The sequence below is a fragment of the Lucilia cuprina genome, chromosome 4 (assembly GCF_022045245.1).
Source record: "Lucilia cuprina isolate Lc7/37 chromosome 4, ASM2204524v1, whole genome shotgun sequence".
In the NCBI taxonomy this organism is placed as follows: Eukaryota; Metazoa; Arthropoda; class Insecta; order Diptera; family Calliphoridae; genus Lucilia; species Lucilia cuprina.
The window spans coordinates 8,431,641-8,454,736 of NC_060952.1; the positions used below are offsets into that span (position 1 = coordinate 8,431,641).

At 29.2% G+C, this 23,096-nt stretch overlaps 3 protein-coding genes across 14 annotated transcripts; 2 read left to right on the forward strand and 1 right to left on the reverse strand.

Moving 5' to 3' along the window:
• The first annotated feature begins 1,276 nt into the window (after window positions 1-1,276).
• On the forward strand, window positions 1,277-5,518 carry LOC111676451 (augmin complex subunit dgt6). Of its 2 annotated transcripts, XM_046949670.1 has the most exons (5): window positions 1,277-1,482; window positions 2,547-3,533; window positions 3,677-4,111; window positions 4,165-4,970; window positions 5,265-5,518. In XM_046949670.1, the coding sequence occupies exons 2-5, from the start codon at window positions 2,660-2,662 to the stop codon at window positions 5,454-5,456; spliced, it is 2,307 nt and encodes a 768-aa protein (XP_046805626.1). In that variant the 5' UTR covers window positions 1,277-1,482; window positions 2,547-2,659; the 3' UTR covers window positions 5,457-5,518. The 2 variants fall into 2 exon arrangements, with proteins under 2 accessions (XP_046805626.1, XP_023293132.2); XM_023437364.2 differs by lacking the exon at window positions 1,277-1,482 and having other exon boundaries at window positions 2,466-3,533.
• LOC111676452 lies at window positions 5,462-6,503 on the reverse strand. The gene has a single exon (XM_023437365.2). The coding sequence runs from the start codon at window positions 6,410-6,412 to the stop codon at window positions 5,516-5,518; it is 897 nt and encodes a 298-aa protein (XP_023293133.2). The 5' UTR covers window positions 6,413-6,503; the 3' UTR covers window positions 5,462-5,515.
• Window positions 6,504-7,856: 1,353 nt separating this feature from the next.
• Window positions 7,857-22,633, forward strand: LOC111676466 (V-type proton ATPase 116 kDa subunit a1). 11 transcript variants are annotated; one of them, XM_023437397.2, is made up of 13 exons: window positions 7,857-7,977; window positions 9,636-9,840; window positions 9,900-10,076; window positions 10,142-10,270; window positions 16,159-16,256; window positions 16,443-16,484; window positions 18,780-18,906; window positions 18,975-20,133; window positions 20,199-20,416; window positions 20,632-20,637; window positions 20,738-20,945; window positions 21,518-21,689; window positions 21,761-22,633. In XM_023437397.2, the coding sequence occupies exons 2-13, from the start codon at window positions 9,724-9,726 to the stop codon at window positions 21,870-21,872; spliced, it is 2,565 nt and encodes an 854-aa protein (XP_023293165.2). In that variant the 5' UTR covers window positions 7,857-7,977; window positions 9,636-9,723; the 3' UTR covers window positions 21,873-22,633. The 11 variants fall into 11 exon arrangements, with proteins under 11 accessions (XP_023293165.2, XP_023293161.2, XP_023293170.2 ...); XM_023437393.2 differs by lacking the exons at window positions 16,159-16,256; window positions 16,443-16,484 and adding an exon at window positions 13,507-13,655 and having other exon boundaries at window positions 7,858-7,977; XM_023437402.2 differs by lacking the exons at window positions 16,159-16,256; window positions 16,443-16,484 and adding an exon at window positions 13,564-13,655 and having other exon boundaries at window positions 7,858-7,977.
• The last annotated feature ends 463 nt before the right edge of the window (window positions 22,634-23,096 follow it).

Consider the following 23,096-nt stretch of genomic DNA (forward strand, 5'->3'; position numbering starts at 1 on the left):
GTAATGTTATTTGCCTTAAAATGTTTAAAGGATAATAACGAGGCAGTTTCGATATAAAAAATCAATAAAATATAATTATGAAATGTTTAATCAACAACATTAAAAAAATATAAAATAGAGTAATAGATGAAATGATCCAAAGAATTATTATATACAAACTACGAGGAACACTATGTTTAAGTTTAGACCTCTAAACAGACCTTAGGTTGCTTGGAACCAATGTAAAGTGAACTGTCGTGTAGTACAGGAAAAATACCTAATTTAGATATTTTAAAATAGAGGTGGTTATCATACCGTAACGTCAACAAAAGCAATATTTTTCACCTAATACATACACTTATATATATTTAGAACCCAAATCAAAAATACCTATCCAGATCCAAATACGCCTACTGTATCTTATTCATAAAATAAAGAATTTAAAATATGAGGTTGAAAATCAAGATTTTAGCATTTATTAGTTCTATAGTGGTATATGGTGATGTCCCCATACTTAGAGTGGCTAGGATGGTACTTAGTGTTAGATTTATTGAATAAGAATCAATATTATTCAATTCTAAATAAAATTTACACAATAGTACTCCCCAAATAGATGGAGTTTCCGTAATGTAGTTTTTGTTTATCAATACAAAATGACCAAAAACTCGGATTATTTTTGTTATAATATATAGATTTATACCTCACAAAACATTTTTTCTAGGTCTAAATCCATTGATTATCTAATATATCATGTATCTAATTCAAAATTACTTATTATTTTCGAAATTTTATGAAAGAAGCGATAGATTTCATGTTAAGTCAAATATTGATAAATTCTGATAGGTATATAGGATAATAAATCGGTTAAGAAATGTCCAAATTTAGTCGTTCCACTACTAAAATATCTACAAAATGTTATTCTAATATATAGAAGTAATAAAAATATTAAATTTTATAAAATAATGCAGCAATATTAAAAAAATGAACAAAAAACACAAAAAAGCAAAATACTTTATTGACCCAAAAAAATTAACAATACGTTCACATTTTATCAAAAATCTCGTTAATTAATATAAGGATTTTACTTTTTATGGTAGATTTATTTTATTTTATGGTAAAATTAAAATATAAGATATTCTTTAAAAAATATAACAAACAAATTGCTTTATTTTGCTAAAAATAATTGTTCAGATAAAGTTTTTTCTTAAAATTTATAAAATTTTACAAAGTCAAATTACTTAATTGATTCACTGTATATATATTATAGATATGTATGTTAATAAATAACTGAGATAAGAACAAAAATTTGAGACTACATATAAAAAATAAAAACATAATTAACAAGGAGATAAAACAGTTATATTTGGGTAAAACGGCTTATATTTGTTTGAGTGTGATAATACAGTTTTAGAATATTCACAAAGGGAATTTCTTTATTTATTAATCCATATTGTAATACAAAGCCATCCAGGACAAAAAAATTGCAATACAATCCTGAGCATGGTAAATATAAAGATCCTGAGTATAATAATTATAAATATAAGATATAACATCCCTACAAGAACAGTGACAGTCATTTAACCGGTCATTTGACTGGCAAATCGATCAAAGTTTCCATCAAAAGTTTCTATCTGTTTCTTAAGGGCAATATGTAAAAAGTGATGGAAACTTTTGTGTACATGTGATTTTGCATCACCCTCGCACTTATGAATTCTATCGACTTTAAAACATATATTTGAGCTGCTCACTCTTTTGCTTTTTACCAATCAAGGATGATGGAAATGTTAGTCACGATTGACTAATCATTCTTTATGGATATATCCATCACAGTTGACCGATCACACTTGATGAATTTATCCGTCAAATCTGACGGCTATGCCAATTTATAATAAAACACAATTTATTAACATTTTAAGACATATATTTTTAATTTTATTAATATACATAAATTAACTATCATTTCACCATTTTACATACCTCACAGAATGTAAAATCCTCCTATGCTCCTTTTAATTTGTGGGAATAAATTGTCTGTAAAGAAATGCATATGAATATTGAAATATAAAAATTAAAAGTAAATATGTATTCATATTACCACAAATAGATTAAACTCCGAAGTGTATATTCTCAGCTCCACTTCCTGCACCGTTTTTAAATTATAATAAATCTCTTTATTTTTAATAATGTTAGTCTCAATTTTTTTAATTTTTTGCTCCTTGATCTTTGGCTTTCACTGAAATAATTAATTTATGCGACGGAAAACACAGTAACAATCAAATGTAGTTGTTTCACTCTTTCATATGCAAATGAAACCCTTTATCACACATTGAGTACATCAACAGTCATTTTACCGGTCATTTGACCGTCATTATCCATTAACTATTTTTTTTTGCAATTTTTAAAGAAAAATGTTGCAAGTGTGTTAGTAAAATCATTTTGTATGTGTTAGTTTCGGTCATACATTTCTTGTAGGGATCTTAAGCAAAGTAAATTACTTTGATCTTAAAAGTCTCCATTTAAATTTTTTTTAATGTTTTTTTTTTTGAAAATTTGACAACACTGGTTAGAGTTGCACCAATCTAAAGAGAATTCAAAGCAAGAAAGCAGCAAAATCTTTTCAAATTATCCGCTTTGTATATTGCAAATAATATTAGTATCTACTATTTGCAATAATATCAATATGGATCGTACAATTATAGTACCGTATCGTGCCGAAGAAAAGGAATTATCCCACACTTTATACAACGCTATTCAAGGTTTATTTCTCTTGCATCCACCCACGGAGGATTTGCGAAAATGTGTGTCCGAGGAAATGTTCATAAAACCAAACCAACAGGCTTTCTTTCATATTATGCACTATTTATTTCGTATTCTTGATGCGCAGGAATTTAAGAAACGTTTTTTCTGGCCCATTACGGACAAACGCTCGGAATCAAATTTTCGTACTAGCACCGTGGAATACCTCAAGTATATAAATGAAAAATATCAACTAAACTGGACCAACATAAAATCATATTTGGTGGTCATGCCAGGAGGTATGAAGTTTATTAGCTTTCTCTTAGATTTTATAAATTTTATTGTACAAGAGTTGATAAAACAAAAGGAGAAACAATTAAATTTGGATGCAAATAGTTACCGCCCTCAAGTTTCAGAAGCAAATTTATGGAAAATGTGTGCCAAAAATGAGGTTTTTAAAGACATGGCATCCGAATTTGTAGACACTGTTGAGAATATTAATAAAAAATTCGATGACAATAGTCATAAACTAATGAAACAATTAGAAGTACTTTCGCAAGAAACAGGTTTGAGTGTGGAAATGTTAACCGATGACAAATTCCTCGAAGATTTTGATAATAGCAATCATCAGTTATTCGAACAACACTACATTGAGAGGACAAAAAAGGTAATAGAGATGGATGGCTTGATTGCCGATCTGAAGGAGGCAATGGATAAATTTTATAGCAAAGAAACTGGCTATAAATATGACAAACAACGAATCTGTGAGCAATTGAGACGCATACGTGATCATTTTCCAATTGAACAGTTAGAAGAAGGTAATTTTTTGATATATTAACATTTCTTAAAGTTTTCCACGTAATGGATAGTAAAGATTGTTAAAATCGTTTCCTATAATATTAGTAGGGACAGGTGGAAATTTGTATTTTTAATACAAACATTATTTTAATTAAATTTACAGAATCGTTTGGCACTAAAATTACGGATGAGGGTGTTAATATTAATACACTTATTTGTACATTCAATGCTATTAATGCAACAATGAAAAATGCTTTAAAAATTGATGATCAAAGGCCCAGTGTTGGTGAAGTTGTTTATTCGGGTCTATTAAACTTGAAAAAAGATCTTCAAGCTAAGGAAGCACGATTGGATGATTTTCAAAAAATGCTAACTACTTCTATAAAAAAATATAAATCCAAACGTCCTCACACACCTGAGCATCCCAATAATATACATGATACCATCAAACGAACTTTGGAAAGTAATTTGCTAATGAAATTGGTTTCTACGCCATCCATTAAACTTGTAGCACCTGAGGGTGGGGGAATACCAAGATTGGCCCTGGTGGATTCTAAAACAGGAAACACAAATGATACTACATCTAATAACTTCTTGGGTAAGTAGGAATAATGAAAATTATCAATTTCTTAAACATAACAATTATTTTAGCTCCATCATGCTCCACAAGTCGAACAAATCGTCATCATAGTTTGGTTAATCAATCAAATTTGAATACCACCGTAAATCGATCGAAAATTATTGATCCCATGGAATTGTTACGTTTGACAAGTAAGAAGGATCCATCCAAATATAAAACAACAACACCACAACTAAACCTTTCAAACTTGGGCACAAAGTGGAAGCAGCGACAGTGTCTTTTCAATGATGAAGAGACACCCTCTGTGTCAGACCATCGTAGTTTGGAAGATCAATCCAATTTGAATACAACCGTCAATCGATCGAAAATTATTGATCCCATGGAATTGTTACGTTTAGCAAGTATGAATGATTCTCCTAAACAAGAAACCACTACGCAGCGACAATCGCTTTTCAATGACGTGGAGGCACCTTCTGAGTCAGCCCATATGGCAAATGTGGCCAACACACCTAAAACACATTTTAAACCCATGAATATAAGTAAAACCTCCCCGTTATCGTTGACTAAAACAGGTTCACCTACAATCTTACACCAATCACCATTCACTCCATTCAATTCAAATGATCGTACACGCATTGCTCGATCTCAATATCAGTTAGATACTAGTGGTTTTGGTACTAGTGGAAATAGCACTGGCTCTACTTATGTTAAGAAATTGGCAGCTGTTAAAAAGGTGCAGGACGCCTCATTGAATTTTGCCAATTTAAGCACTAGTCCTTCTGGCCGTTTAGAACCGTTAGTCACAGCTGAAGATATGAATATACCCAAGCTGAAACTAAATGATATATCATTAATTGAACACAATTTGAGTTTGAATGTAAGTATTATAAATGAAGTATTAACGGTTTTCCAGAGATTCAATTATTTATTTCCGTATTTGAAATGTCTGCGTGAAAACAAAATAGCTGCCCAAAAGAATTATTTCTTTAGAAATGCAGGTTTTCCAATCTTATATACAAAGTGTTGTTCCCATATATGTATGTAGTTTTCTTTAGATGATTATCTTGTTTAGATAATTTTCTTTAGAAGGCAAAAGTAGCTTGTCAAAGTAGTTTTCTTAAGAAAATGTTTAAACAAGCTTATAATTTAAAATACAATTGTCTATTTACAGAATTCAATGTTTTTCGAGAAACCAAAAGTCTTGGTAAACTCTCCAATCGCCAATACAACAATTAATGATGAAAACAATCCGAACACAAACAACATACAAAATTTCAATGAATCGGAAAATAAAAAGCCTGAGCCAGACGAAGAAGCTCTTTTTAATATAAGCGATAGCATTTTAAAAGATGTTACATTATAATTTCGTTTTATTTATATCAACACTTTGCTATGGATTAATAAAGTTTAATTTTTCAATATTTATCCTAAACAGATATCACTTGATGTTAAGAATACGGGACGTTGCTTGATTTTTCCACGCGCTGCTGGCAAAACAATATTAACAGGTTTTACATACGGATTGAATTTGGGCTTTCGGTTTAATTCCATGGTTTCTAAAGATTTCTTATAATTCAATAAATTAATAGTATATTCACGATTGGCATAATAAATATCATCGTATAATGTAGAAGATTTCTCCTTATCGTTTACATCTTGCAACGATGCACTAGCAACAATCTGTTCCTCTTGCAGTTTTTCCATTTTTTGTATCATATTACGTAGTTCTTCTTTAATGGCACTTGTATTGATTTTAAAACGTCTAGCCTGTATATGTCTTAATTTTGGAATATTTTGCAGCATAGAACTTAATCTTTCTTCTAATGTTGTTATGCGTTGTTCCAAGATTTGTATGTTCTCTACAATCAACATACTTTTATCCTTATCCTCAGACATTTCCTCTACTGTCATTTCGAATTCTTGATTTATATCGAAATCTCTGAGAATCAAATGGTTTGTTTTAGCATCAGAGTCTTGTATAATTGTGACCTTTTCCTTTAAACGTTTCTCTATTAAATCATCAATTTCTTCTTTACGTATAAACTGATCAGATATGGACAATTCTTGAAGAATATTCTGAACTTCATCCCTAACTAGGCCCGTTATAGAAAGTGTATTGCAGATAGGCTTTTCAGAAATGCTAGTGTTCGATTGTGAGCCATTAAAATCCATCATTGCTTTTTCGATTTCTCTTGTTAAGGGTATTAAACGTTGCTTATTTTTGAGATTTTTAGGAATAAATCTTTTACACTTATTACAGAAACTGTCGTAATATTTTAAACGTTGCAAATGTATATTTAAATAAGATGACCTTTCCATAAACTGAGAATTTAAGATAGTTTTTTTGTTTTCTTTATTTTTATATCTCGTTTTTTTAATATTCACTTAAAATTTTTATTAGTTTCGTATTGAAATAGTTTATTTTTTATGTATGATTAGTAAATCATACATTTCTTATTTTTTGTAAAAGAGCAATTAACCCCTTTATAAAGTAATTAAAGCATTTAATAACATTTTCAATTAGGTTTTAAGGGCCATATGCAAAAACTATTATTATACCCTTCACCTTCGTGAGAAGGGTATATATAAGTTTGCCATTCCGTTTGTAATTTCTATAATATAATTTTCCGACCCTATAAAGTATATATATTCTGGATCCTTATAGATAGCGGAGTCGATTAAGCCATGTCCGTCTGTCTGTTGAAATCAGTTTTTAGAGGACCCCAGATATCAGCGAGATCCGAATCTTCAATAATTCTATTAGACATGCTTTCGAGAAGATCGCTATTTAAAATTAGCAAAATCGGTCGGTAAATAAGGGAGATATAAGCAAAAATCCGAAACAACCTCTGAAAATTTCATCAAAAAAGCCACATTTTTTTCATGCTTTGTTAAAAAAGCAACAACAACAGTGTGAATTGGATAAAGATGTACATGTGTGGAGATTTAGTTTTATTCAGCTGTGTATTTTTTGTGTGTTTGCATGCTGTTCTGTTCTCACGAAGGTAAGTAAGTGGGTATAACAAGAACAAGGAGATAAAGCATGTTTGTAATATAGCTGATATTTGTTTGAGGGTGGTAATGCAGTTTGACGTTGGTATTACAGTACAACAGTTAATATTTCTTTCTGCTACAGTTTATATTTGTTTGTGTGTATGTTATGTGTGACATGTGTGCAGGTATACAAAATAAATAAAAACATACTTGGTGAAGGGTATATAAGATTCGGCACAGCCGAATATAGAAATATTACTAGTTTTTTCTAATCTACAAAGATTTCACCCGCCTGTTTTACAAATTTCTCTTAAAATGAACTCGGATTTCGGTATATTGAACGATTTAAAACCTGAAGAAATTCCTTTGGAGAGTTTATGTTCCTTTAACAGAAAATAATAACAATGGATATATTTATGTACATATGTACTTAAAATCATTCATGTTTCACCTAAATAGAACCACTTCGTCATTAATTGCACCTCCAATTAAGTATTTAATTCAAAATTTTAAAATTTGTAAAAAAAAACTGAAATTAAACAAACATTTTTTGACGCCAGTATCTTGCCGCTCTAATTGTAAATACGATGCAATCATTTTAGCAGCTGTTAACAGGGTTGCTGTAAGAACAAAAACATATAAGATGTCATTCGCAGCACAGTTGTCTATTTAATTCGAACAGTAAAATGTCAAAACTAATGCATAAAAAAATATTCCCACAAGCGCTGACATTTTAAATTTCATATAAAAACACTAATGAATTAACTAACCATTGTTGCCATTCTAAAACATTCGCCTTGGTTGTATTAAAATAGTAGCAGCAAAAATATACTGTCAATAAACGTCGATAAAATTTTTCATTCGGTAGATTTTTTTCATTTGCAAAAGAGGTGAGTCTGATTTTTTCCTTATTTAAAATGATTAATTAAAATTAAATTGAATTTATTAAACAAAAAAGTGGATGAAAAACTACTATAAATTTAAAAATAAAACAAAAGAAATTTATCAAAAGTGCTTAAAAACGACAAAAAAAATTGCAAACATTCAATTAATCTAAAAGTGATGCCATTGATAGACACCAATATTGCATTTTCAGGAAAAAAACTATTGATTTTTCTTGTATACGTTGTAAGTTTTTGTAGCTGTCGTTTGTTTGTGTATACCACCGTACACACAAGATACAAACAAATAAAATTTGCAATAGATTATGGACTCTAGAATGAATCATGAAAAAAATTGCAAATGTATAAAAGAAATAAGTGAAATAAAAAATTTATGAAAAAGTAATAAAGAATATAATATGGAACATTAATTTTTTTAAATTTTATAATGCCTAACGAGATAAATATGTAGAATTTAATGTGCAAGTTGAAACTTAAAATGTACCACATCATTTAGTAGTGCACACTAGGAATCAGGGTCGAGTATCATGTTGACTGATAAGAGTTGAAAAAAAACTCCCTTTGTTATGACACTTTGTTTTTGTTTTTCCAAACAAATGATGAATAATAATAAATTATATTTGTTGTTGGTGCTGTTAATTTAAGAATAGTTTTTGTTTGTTATCTTTAGACTAATTTATTGTATTGTTAGTTGGCTGCTGCTGATATGAAAGAAATGCGTATTATCTTTATAAATGGAAACATTTAAATTGTCATTGTCAGATTCTATGCTGCACTTTATCATCTAATTGTCTGCTATAAATATAAATTTAACACCCTAATGACATTTTATGATAGTTAAATTTTAAACGGAAAAAGCATGGTTGCCGGAAATAATCGATATTTTTACTAAATAGAAACAAGTGTCTTCTCATGGCTTAGGCTAAGTGAGGACAGACTGTGCATTACCTGGGAGTTCTGTATTCTCCTTGGACAAAAATACTGGAAAAAGACAAATATGTAAATAAAAATACTAATATAATAGTTACGGTGCAGGGCCTAAATAACCTTATAACCCGACGGCAAGTTTTATTCTGCTTGCGAGTTTTGTATCGTCATCATCTTACAATCGTAAGCAAAAGACACAACTGAGATTAGGATGGAACAATAGGCTCAACGCCATCGCCAATAAATGCCAAGAATGTGGACAGGGTCCCCATGATACCTACCACATATTCACCCACCCTACTTTACTTAACCCAATGGATTTATGAATGAATCCTGCCAAATTTATTGGCTTGAACTTAAATTTAAACGTAGGCGGGTAACTGGGCTTCCGTGCGGACAATGCTATTGGCAAAAACATAGGCGTGAAAGATAAGAATGTTCTTCATAACATTTACGACGTTACAATAGCGCGAAGTTACATTTATTTATAAATTCTTTTGTGTCATCTGAAAGTATAATCTCCCGACATTATTTCTTCCTCAATATATCCAATTAATCTAAAACTTGAATCAAACATTAGTTAACAAAAACGGATTTATTATTTATTGTATTATATTTGTAATACGACTTCCTTTTTGGAATTAAGCATTCATGGCTTTTGATAGATCTTAAACACTTATAGAAATCATAACATTTCTCTCTTTATTATTATTTTTCAGATCCAAATTAACTGAAATCTACATAGCAGAGTGTCAGTTAAACATAAATTTCAATACAGAGCTACCGAAACTTTAAAAGCCATTCAAAATGGGTTCACTATTTCGTAGTGAGGAAATGACATTATGTCAGTTATTTCTTCAAAGTGAGGCAGCCTATGCCTGTGTATCGGAATTAGGAGAATTGGGATTAGTACAATTCAGAGATGTAAGTAATAATTAAACGATCAATTGTTAAAATATTAATTTCAATATAATTTACTTTAGCTAAATCCTGATGTTAATGCATTTCAACGAAAATTCGTCAATGAAGTTAGACGTTGCGATGAAATGGAGCGTAAATTGCGTTATTTGGAAAAGGAGATTAAAAAGGATGGCATACCCATGTTAGATACTGGTGAAAGTCCTGAAGCTCCTCAACCAAGAGAAATGATTGATTTGGAGGTAAGACAATAAAAAAAATATTTATTTATTTATCTTTTTAATTTTAATGATCTACTAATGTTTAGGCTACTTTTGAAAAACTTGAAAATGAATTACGTGAAGTTAATCAAAATGCCGAAGCTTTAAAGCGTAACTTTTTGGAGTTGACCGAATTGAAACATATTTTGCGTAAAACTCAAGTGTTTTTCGATGAGGTAAGTGTTGTTTTATGATTATTCGTGTAAATAATATACAAACTAAAATCTTATTTAAATGTTTAATGAAAGACTAATAATTTCTTTAAAATGCTTTTGTATATAAACAAAAATCGAAAAAAAAGAAAATATTTAAATTCTGTATCTTTTTAAAAATGTAATTAACCTTTTGACAACACAACTGAGAGGTGCACTTTGTAATTTTTTATGTATTTAATTAATTACTTTTATTAGTTTGATAATATAAATTATTTCTTTTAGTTTTAGTTCATTTTTATTATTGTTAATTTTTTTTTTAGTTTGAATTTGAAGTTTTACATATTTATTTTGATATTAATGAACAAGGGTTGCGGAATTTCATTTACTTTTTTTTCTTTAAAGTACAGCATGTAATGAGATTTAAATGATATAAAAACAAAAAAGAAAATTTCCATTAGTTTTAATTATTTTGCTTTTAAAACACAAACAAGTTCTGGAATAGTTGCTTTTACTACTTTTACTATATATATTTTTTTAATTTTATTATTTTCAATTATACAATTATTCTGTTTATTACCCACCTACCACAGAAATTACAACCAACAAAAAATGTGAATTTAAAAAAAAACAACATTTTAAAACAATAACATTTTTACCACCTAAAATTAATATGTGCATTTTTTCTTCTATCTATAAGACGAAAAAAATTAATTCAAATTTTAAAACAACTCCTTTATCATCACATAATCACTTTCACTGTAAATAAGCTAATAATGGCTACTATTTCTCTTTATATACATATTTATTTTCTTCTTCTATTCCTTATTACTTTTTTTATACTTTACTATCCTCTTGAATAGTTTTGTATATATAGGTTTCTGTCTTCTTTATTTGTACTGTTTTGTATAAAAATAGGTAAACAAATAATTAGTTATCAATTGATTACAGAAATAGTGTTATTTTAGAAGGTATGGCTAATTTTCTCTTAACTATTTGGCTAATTAAACTTAGTTACTTTTGTTTTGTTTTAATTAACAATAATAATTTCACAAAATTATCGATATGTCAGTAGTCATTAGTCTTATTGGGTCCACTGACGAACGACGAATTTCGTATAGCACGACAACAATTCGTTGCGTTAGTTTGTCGAATGGAACACAATCAAATTTTACGTACTGCGAATTCGTTTCAAAATTTGTTTGTTCGAAATTTGAAAAACTAAGAAAAAGGAGCAAAAATTATATTTTTGTGAATCTCCACGATTTTGAGATAATTTTAACAGCTTTAAAATTTATTCGAACATAATTTCGAAATTAGAAAATTTAAGAAAATGGCCCCGAAAAGAACTAAAATTATATTTTTGTGAATATCCCCAATTTTGAGATTATTTTAAAAGCTTCACAATTTTTTCGAATATTACTTCGAATTTTCGAACTTAATTTTAAAAATTCCAACATAGCATTGTGTGTCATCAAGTGTACTCCAGCTAGGGTTCTATAAAACGACTTTCGAATAATTGAACAATCGACATTTTGTCGAAGTCGACTATTTTGTTCCAAAAAAGTCGAACACTCGACTATCGTCTGTGAAAAAAGTCGACTTTGGAAATAAAATTCGAAAAAAGTCAAAAAATCGAACAGTTAAAAAAAGTCGAAAAGTCAAAAAAAGTCGAAAAAAGTCAAAAAAGTCGGAAAAAGTCAATAAAGTCGGAAAAAGTCAAAAATAGTCGGAAAAGGTAAAAAAAGTCAAAAATAGTCGAACAGTTGAAAATTATTGAAAATCGACAAAAAGTCGGAAAAAGTCGAAAATTGTCGACAAGTCTGAAATGGTCGAAAAATCGGAAAAAGACGGAAAAAAGTCAAAAATAGTCAAAAAATCTGTTATTGTCGAAAAAAGTCGGAAAATGCGGAAAGTCGAAAATAGTCGAAAAAAGTCAAAAAGTCGACTATTTACAAAATACTAAAAGTCGAAAAGGTCTTAAAGTCGACTTTTAACTAACTGAAAAATGTCGAAAAATCTACTTTGCATAAAATGCAAAAAGTCGAAAAGTCGACTTTTAACTAACTGAAAAATGTCGAAAAATCTACTTTGCATAAAATGCAAAAAGTCGAAAAGTCGACTTTTACCTAAATGCAAAAGTCGACTTTTCGTTTCAACTATAGAACCCTAACTCCAGCCTGCCAAATTTCAGATAATTTGGGCCACCAGAACTGGTGTTAATGGCTTTAAAAGTTTTTCGAACTTAAGTTCGAATTTTCGAAAATTTTGTTTTTAGTTTTTATGACCCAAAGATTGTTTTAAGAGCATACAAAAATTTTTCGAACATAACTTAGAATTTTTAATATAATTTCGAAAATTCGAACATAATATTGTATTTGCATTAGCTGCACTCATTAAAACAATTTTCTCCAAATAATTCGTTGTTCGTCTACGTTAGAAATAAAAATATAACTATCGCATAGTTCGTTACGTGGGGCGAATTTCGTCATACGCAATTAAAAATTCGCGTTCGTCCCAATTGTGAGTTGTGGACTTTTTTAAAAAAAGCTTAAACCTCTTATAAATTTTTCTCTCCTTTAAGATATTTAAATCTAAAATTTAAAATGAAAACAACTATACGTTTAACGGACTAAATCTTAAAAAGGAACAACAGATTTTTAGCAATTTCAAAAGTTTTAATAGACCAATTGTAACCCATTTCAGTTTTTGCCAATTTGTATAAGTTCGCTAAGAATATGATAACAGATATAAAACTATTAATTATTTACACTTCTGAAAAGTGTATACTTTAGTATTAGATGTTTTCTTATGATTTCTTTAACTTTTCAAAATAATTTCTTTTTTAATAAATAACTTCAAAAATCTCATAACAAATATTCAATATACAGCTGTATAATCATGCTATAATTTATCACAATTATATTACTTTAATTTAATACAAAATTTTCTTTATTTTTCTCATTATTTCAATTATCTTATTTTTTTATTTCCCTTTGGTTATATTATTATTTTCTTTTTATCATTTTCGGTTTTTTTTAACAAAACAAAAAAATTTTCGTTAATTGTTTACGTTTGAAAAAAAAAATACATACAAAAAAACACACGTTGCCAAAACGTTGCAAAATTCCTATAAAACCAAAATCCTGCACGACCTATCCTAACTCCTAATGGCAAAACTATATATATTGTTTTGCTATCCCACCTTCCACCCACCCTATCCTAATCCAACCAAACCAAAAAAACGGTTGTGTTGCCAGGCGGTACCATCGATAACATATAATACAACATCCTATAAATCCCGACGTTATCGACAGATGGCCGATAATCAAAATGAAGATGAACAAGCCCAACTGTTGGGCGAAGAAGCTGTACGCGCTAGTCAACCAGGACAAAATTTAAAATTGGGGTAAATATGCAAAAAAAACCTATCAATAAAAGAAAACGTCGCTAGGAAAACATGACTCATATAAACCAAAAAAAGAAAAAGTGAAACGCAAACAAAAAACGGAAATTATCATCATTCATTTTTTTAATCATTGTCATTAAAAAACTATCATGAATTTATTCTAAACGCTCAGTTTGATTGTCCTTGAAAACAAACCAAAAAAATGCACATATTTTAAAAGAATTTGTATGTTTTAACTCATATAAACTATATAAGGAAAGGACCAATATATCTTTATTAAAAAAAAACAAAATTTTACAAAATCTATCAAAGAATTTTAAAAACTATTCTGTTTAAGATCAAAAATAACATATAAACTACATAAAGAATTGTAAATGTATAGAAATTAAAATATTATTTATTGTACAATTTTAAGCGGGTTTCTTACTATTCAGTTAAACTAGGTTTAACTTGCTATTAGACTAAACTCAGAACAAATTTAGGTGGACTTTAACCGATGATTGTGTTTTTCAGTTATGGATGTAGAATTAGTTAGGGCGGGTGTTAAACTAGGCTCAACTTTCTGTGCGATTAGACTCGGAATAAATTTAAGCGGGCTTTAACCGATGATTGTGTTTTTATACCCTACACCACTATAGTGGGGAGGGTATTATACGTTTGTGCTGATGTTTGTAACATACAAAAATATTGTTCCAATACCCACCTTAAAGTATACCGATCGATTCAGAATCATTTTTTGAGTCGATTAAGACATGTCCGTCCGTCCGTCTGTCCGGCTGGCTGTCCATGTAAATCTTGTGCGCAAGGTACAGGCCGCAATTTTCAAGATAATTTGATGAAATTTGGACCAAGCATGTTTTTTGGCACAGTGACGAAGCCTATTGAAAATGGTTGAAATCGGTCCATTATTTCACCTAGCACCCATACAACCGTACCTCCCGATTTGAACTTTTTATGCCATAATTACGTCAAATATTCTACTATCTCTCTAAAAATTGGCACACATAAGTTTTGTATAAGTATAAAAGACACTGCAGATTTTCGTAAGGATCGGCCCTTATTTGAACTAGCCCCCATACAAACCCCCCATCAAAAAATGTCTTAAACGTCTAAAATTGACTTGTAACCATTTGTATCGCAATGAAACTCAACAAAACTAACTGTTATTTAAAATTATACCCTTTTCCCAAATTTACCGAGAATCGGCCCATTTTTGACCTATATAAAGCCTATGTTCGGCCATGCCCGACTATACTTTCCTACTTGTTCAGTTCTAGATTTAAGTTTAGTTAACATTGTTAATATTGCCAAGAATTACTTAACTTAGTTAGGGCGGGTGTTAAACTAGGCTTAACTTGCTGTTAGATTAAACTCGGAACAAATTTAGACGGACTTTAAAGATTGATGATTGTGTTTTTCAGTTTTGGATTTAAGTTTAGTTAACTTTGTTAGTATTGTAACGTTACGTATTATCTTAGTTTAACTGAGTGCTATTGGCAAATTAAACTTCAGTTATAAGTGAGAACACACAATTAACAAAAATAATAAAACAATGATTTCGGAAGAAGAAAAACTTAATATTTTAAGTAAATTGCAGTTTTTTGATTTGTTTTTGTTTTATTTATTATTTTTTTAAATGTTTATTTAACATTTTTCCAAAATTTTCCATTTTACAAAAGTATTGTTTGCAAAAAACAGCTGTTCATTGTTTATGTTTTTGATTGAAAAGTTGGCAATTCTAACAAAATTAACTGAGATTAAATCTAAAACTGAAAAACACAATCATCGGTTAAAGTCCGCCTAAATTTGTTCCGAGTTTAATCTAACAGCAAGTTAAGCCTAGTTTAACTGAGGAGTAATAAACCCGCCCTAAGTAACTCTACTGATTACTGAGAACACAAAACATATATTAAACCAGGTTTAGCCAAAGAATGAAAATGATCTTTATCAAAAAATTGAAGTGCAAACACTAAATTATTACATTCAAATAATTGTATTCTATTTTTTTAAATCTTAACTGGGACTGCTGTTTTTTTATGCAAATTTATATTAACTTTTCTAAAATTAATTGTGTGTTTATAACAATTGATCTTAAACAGAATTTATTTAGTAATAAATTGTAATTTATATAAAAAATATATATTATTTTATAAACTTTATTTTCTATAAAAAAATTTTAATAAGAAAACAACTAAACTGGTGGTGGGTTGCTTTTCCTTTTTTTTAATAAGCTACTTGTATTTTGGTATTAAATTTGTTATGTCCTTTTTTAAATATTTTGGTTATGGTATACATATATATATAAGCCTTGCCTTTAAATGTTTGTGTTTCTTAAAAAAAAAATCTGAAAAACACCATTAGTTTTACTAATTTGTTATTAACCAGAAAACCCAAAATGAAATCTATATGTTGAAAAAAAACTATATTAAATAGTTTGTTAAAAACATTTTAAAACTAAGACATTTTTTTTCTTAATTAAAAAAAAAAAACTAAAACTTTATAGCAAGACGGTGGTCTTAATAATACTACTGAATCGATGACACGTGCCTTAATTACCGATGAAGTACGTACAGGCCATTCAATGGGTCCTGTACAATTAGGGTATGTATTCTGTAATGTCTTAGTTAAGAAACTTAAAAAAAAACAACAAATTGTACAAACTAACCAAGAAAAAGTAATATTGTTTTAGGTTTCTAGTAAGAAAAAAAAGAAAAAGGGCTTTTAAATTTTTTATATGTATATAAATTTGTTTATTAATTATGTATTTTTTTAAACTGCATTCATTAGATTTATGGAAAAATCAAACGAGCGTGAAGAATATTATCCGTGGTTGGTACCCCATACATTTTTTTTAAATTTCTTTTGTTACACAACATTTCAAATACTATGTAATGCAATCATATGAATTTCTTTAACCATTTACATTGAATTTCGCATACTCATGTGTTTCGTTTTGTTATGATTTTTTTTTTTAATTATTTTCATTGTATGTATGTAAATGTTTGCAAAACGGTTTGGATTGTATTTGTGATTAATTTTTTATTCAAAATAATTGATTTTTTTCAATTTAAGAACAAATTTTGACATATTTTTTTTTAAATTTATTTGCTTTATATTATAAAGCTAAGTAATTACAAAAGCGTTTCTTATCTTTTTGAAATCAAATCTAGAATTCTGAATACTACAGTACAGAAAGTCTATTGTTTAATATAGTTTAAGATTAAGTATATTGACTAATCAATGGTCTCATTTATTGACTTGTATATGAACTTGCTTGTAGTTTAATCTATGAACTAGAATATGAACTCGTCTTTGACTGAAAAAGTTTATAGATTAATTTACAGACTAGTCTATAGAGTAGTTCGTACACTAATCAGTAGACATATCCATAAACTAGTCCATAGACTAGTTCATATACTGGTCCATAGTGACTTGTGCAAGAACGAGTGTATGGATTAGTTTATTTATTACTCTATTGACAAGTTAATGAATTAGATGATGAACTAGTATATTGATTAGTCTATGAAGTAACCTACAAACTAGTCTATTAAATATTATACGAACTCTTTTATTGCGTTGTCAATGAGCGATTCTATAACAAGTAATTTAATATACTATATTAAAGACTATTTTAATGACTAGCATATGGACTAGTTCAAAGACTAGACAGTCATTAGTTACCTTTCACTATTGATCAGTATGTGAACTAGCCTATGGAGTAGTTTATTGAATTGGCCTAGTCTATATTAAAGACTATTTTAATGTTCAGCATAGTGACTAGTTCAAAGACTAGACATTCATTAGTATATCTTTCACCATTGATCAGTAAGTGAACTCGTCTATGGAGTAGTTTATCGATTAGTCCTAGTGTATATACTGATTTACTTATCTATGGACTAGGCATTAAACTAGTGCATATACTGGTCAATAATGACTAAGGGCGGGTTTCTTACTACTCATTTAAACTATGCTTAACTTGCTGTTAAATTAAACTCGGAACAAATTTATGCGGACTTTAACCGATGATTGTGTTTTTCAGTTATGGATTAAGGATCGGTTAACTTTGAACAGCTGTCTTTTGCAAATAATACTTTTGTCAGTCGTAATTCAGGTCTGAGTTGGGGAACAACTCTCGCGTCTTCGCGATTATTTCTTAAACGCATTCAGGCTTGTGTTTGTTGCCTGGCTTTCGACAGTTTTGCGTCTCGCTCGCACTGGTGTAGTGTATTACTTCATATAACTGTTCAAAGTTATATGTTGTCTACATTAACCTCGTGCTTTCGTATCACCTCAAGTGAGGTTATGTTTTATTGGTGGAGACCAAAGAATACTCAAACGTGTATACCCTGGTGGAGACCATTAAACCTCAACTGTTTATACCCTAATAGAGACCATTGAAACTCTTAAAAATTACTGGTGGAGTACCATTCAAAACTCAAATTTAACTTAAGTGTTTAATGGTTTCCAGCTTCCTATATGAAGATATAAATCGACTTGGAGGATTTCCTTTAAACCAACGTGGGACACCCTGGTATTTTGCTTATGAGCTCGGCCAACAATTCAAATAATTCAAAAAAAAGTAATACTTTTGTAAAATGAAAAATTTTCGAAACCGAATGTTAATAAACATAAATATTATATGAACTAGTATATAGACTAATTTACCATCTAGTTTATTGATAAGTCGCTCGATATGAAGTAGTCTATAGAATATTTTATTTACTGATCAATAGAAAAATAAAATAAATAAACTAACAAAATAAATACTTAATAAATCACGCTGCAAACACTACATACAATTTGTAATTACAATTTCAGTAAATGGATCATAGTTCTTCGATGTTTTTTTTTTGTTTCCACATACATTTTCATAAATAGCATAAAGCGTTGCATTTGTTCTGCTATGGTTTGTTAAGAAGAAAAAATAAAATAATCTGTTTGTGTAACATTTTCAATATTTCGTTTATTTACATCTTATTTCATTGGACATTCTAAGCAAACCACCCAAGTGATGTTTTCATACTACTACTACTCTACTAAACAATGAATGAATTTTTGTTCTATTTGTTAAAAATTAATGATCATTAATAATATATTTTATTTATATTTCAAATAAAACTTTAGCTTTGTGGCTGGTGTTATATTGCGTGAAAAATTGCCAGCATTTGAGCGTATGTTGTGGCGTGCCTGTCGTGGTAATGTGTTTTTGCGTCAAGCCATGATTGAATCACCATTAGAAGATCCCTCAAATGTAAGTTGTCGCGATTTCTTTAAATAAAAAATTCAAATTTTTAATAAATTTCTTTAATTATTTTGCAGGGCGATCAAGTTTACAAATCAGTTTTCATTATTTTCTTCCAAGGTGATCAGCTTAAAACTCGTGTTAAGAAAATCTGTGAAGGTTTTAGAGCCACTTTATATCCTTGCCCCGAGGCACCAGCTGATCGTCGTGAAATGGCCATGGGTGTTATGACACGCATTGAAGATTTAAATACGGTTTTGGGTCAAACACAAGATCATCGTCATCGTGTATTGGTAGCTGCCGCTAAGAACCTAAAGAATTGGTTTGTTAAAGTTCGTAAAATAAAAGCCATCTATCATACATTGAATCTATTCAATTTGGATGTAACACAAAAGTGTTTAATTGCTGAATGTTGGGTGCCGGTGTTGGACATTGAAACCATACAATTGGCTTTGCGTCGTGGTACTGAACGTTCGGGTTCGTCGGTGCCACCTATTTTAAATCGTATGCAAACCTTTGAAAATCCTCCTACGTATAATCGTACGAATAAATTTACTAAAGCTTTTCAAGCATTAATTGATGCCTATGGTGTGGCTACGTATAGGGAAATGAATCCGGCTCCTTATACCATTATTACTTTTCCCTTTTTGTTTGCTGTAATGTTTGGTGATTTGGGTCATGGTGCCATTATGGCTTTGTTTGGTCTTTGGATGATACGCAAGGAAAAGGGTTTGGCTGCTCAAAAGACAGACAATGAAATATGGAATATTTTCTTTGGTGGTCGTTACATTATCTTCTTGATGGGCGTATTTTCCATGTATACCGGTTTAATCTACAATGACATCTTTTCGAAATCCTTAAATATTTTCGGTTCACATTGGCAGGTGAATTACAATGCTTCCACGGTATTGCATAATAAATATTTGCAATTGAATCCGGAAGTAAGTGACTACATGGGTACTCCATATCCGTTTGGCATGGATCCAATATGGCAAGTGGCTGGTGCCAATAAAATCATTTTCCAAAATGCTTACAAAATGAAAATTTCCATTATATTCGGTGTTATACACATGATTTTTGGTGTATTGATGTCTTATCAAAATCACACCTATTTCAAGAATCGTTTATCGCTGATCTATGAGTTTATTCCACAAATGATTTTCTTGATATTTTTGTTCTTCTACATGGTTTTGTTGATGTTTATTAAATGGAATCGTTATGCTGCTACAAATCCACGTGAGTTAACATACATTTTTAATAAAAGACATAATATTACAATGATTTTGTTTTTCCTAAATTAGAACCCTATTCTGCATCCTGTGCTCCTTCCATTTTGATAACATTTATTGATATGGTTTTGTTTAATACACCAAAAAAGGCTCCAGATGGCTGCGAAGTGTACATGTTTGCTGGACAACACTTTTTCCAAAACGTATTTGTTTTAATAGCTTTGGCCTGTATTCCTGTTATGTTGTTGGGTAAACCCCTACAAATCATGAAACAACGTAGACAAGCTAATGTAAGTTTTGAAGAATTTTTTATACAATTCGCCAGTCATATGCATTATTTTTAATCATTATTCAACTCATTTCCTCACTGTCGTCTTCATCATTATACTAAGCACTTTCATAAATTTTATTTACTAACTAATACAAATTATACAATATTCTCCTTCCTTTTTTAAAAATTTGTTTTCTTTAAAATTTTATAATAAAAAAAAAACACACACAACAGGAGGAGGTTAGTTAGCCAAAGAAGATTTTTTCTTCTTTTAAATTAATATCTGCTTATTCTGAACAGTTATTTAATTTACTTTCTGTTGTAATTGTTCACATTAAAGGTACAACCTATAACTGGCTCTAGTGATGCTGAAGTTGGTATGTCAAATGGTCAAGCTGCTGGTCATGGCGGTGCTTCTCATCACGATGAAGAGGAAATGTCCGAAATATTTATTCATCAAGGCATTCATACAATTGAATACGTTTTGGGTTCTGTCTCTCATACTGCTTCCTATTTACGTCTCTGGGCTTTGTCACTGGCTCATGCACGTAAGTATAAATTTAATATTATAGTTCTGGATTAATTTTTCGATAAAACTTAAAATTTTTGGTAAAAGCTAATTTTTTTTTATTAAAATTTAAGTTTTATTGTGAAATCTGAATTTTGTACAAATTTCAATTTTTTAATAAAAATTTGATTTTTTTGATAACGATCAAGTTAACATAGGGCGGGTTTCTTACTCCTCAGTTAAACTAGGCTTAACTTGCTGTTAGATTAAACTAAAGTTATAAATGAGAAAACACAATTAACAAAAACAATAAAACAAAGATTTAAATTTTTTAATTTGTTTTGTTTTATTTATTGTTGTTTTAAATGTTTATTTAACATTTTTTCAATTTTTTTCATTTAACAAAAGTATTATTTGCATAAAACAGCTGTTCATTGTTTATGTTTTTCACTGATAAGTTGGCAATACTAACAATGTTATCTGAACTTAAATCCAAAACTGAAAAAACATAATCATCGAGTTTTATCTAACAGCACTTTAAGCTTAGTTTAACTAAGTAGTAAAAACCCCGCCCCAAAAAATGTTTAAAATATTTTTTTCCTTTTCCTTTAGAACTTGCTGAAGTCTTATGGAATATGGTATTGTCAATTGGTTTGAAACAACAAGGCTGGTTAGGTGGCATTATGTTAACCATTGTCTTTGCTTTCTGGTCCATTTTAACTGTTGGTATTCTAGTACTAATGGAGGGTCTTTCAGCGTTTTTACATACATTACGTTTGCATTGGTAAGTTAACTTCAAAAATTATAAAAATTTACAAAGAACAATTAAAAAAATTTAAAATTTTCTATACACAGGGTTGAATTCCAAAGTAAATTCTATCAGGGTCAAGGATATGCATTCCAACCATTTTCATTTGATGCCATTATTGAAAATGGTGCTTCTGCTGGACCCAATGAAAATGAATAAATTAAAGGACTTAAAATTTCCTTAATTCATAAATTTAAAGAAAATCTCATACACATATATATTTAAAACGTAATGAATTTATTTAAAACAAAAGTTAATGGTTATTAGTCATAATAGAGCAGCGATAAATTACTTTTAAAACTTATTTACATAATATGTATTTAATATTTATACATTTATTATTCAAACATAATTCATTCAATATTGTATTTATTTAGCAAAGAAAAGTTAATTGTGCAACCAAAGTTGAGAAAATATTTATAAAATACACATAAAGAGATTAAAATTATCTAAAATAAACTTATCTTAATTGTTTAGCAAATGTTTTTAAAATAAATATAAAAGATTAGCATTAGTAAACCAAAAACAAAACATTTGTTAGTCTACACATATAAATATAATTTAAATATAAATATATATTTTAGCCGGTGACTAAATCACTACTACATATATAGAATTATTTCAACAGATTTTATGTAAAGTTTAATGCAGTTAAATAAAATCGTTTGATTGATTGATGTTGAGTGTTTAATACAAAAATTTCCAATTAAAATTAAACTTAAATATATATTAGCATGTTTTAATCAGTAATCACATGAATTTATATACAATATTTATATTAATAACTTTTACTATTCAACTAATTGTATGTATTTATTACATGACATTCATATATAATTTTTAGTAAATGTTATTTGCTTGGCATATTAATATCTAATAAAAAAAAGCTTGAAATAGGCGCTATTCCGAAACAGGCGAAATATTTGTTTTTCTTAATTTTTAAATATCAGTGGGGACGACATAAAAAATGCAATTTTTAATGACCCTCTCCTATATACAAGATTATTTTAAGCAAATTAATTTAAACTTTTACAACGAATACTGTGAAAAAAGTTTAATACCATTCGAAGTGAAAAGTTTGTTCCCCAAGGGAAATTTTCATTTCCCTCGAAGGAAAAATTGCTAACGTGATCTTATTGTAAACAATTCATTCACAATAGTTGATTTTGTATGGAACAGCTGTTCAATATTTACAAAATTTCATCAACAATTTCACGACAAAAAGTTACTAAACGAAAAAAGTGAAAAAGGAACATATTTCACGTGAAATGACGATTGGCTATAGGGGTGAATATCTTAAAGACCTCCCCAACAGTCGTAATTAAGGTCGAAGGTTCCCCAACGGGCAACAACTTTTACGTCATCGCCATTATTTCTTAGGGA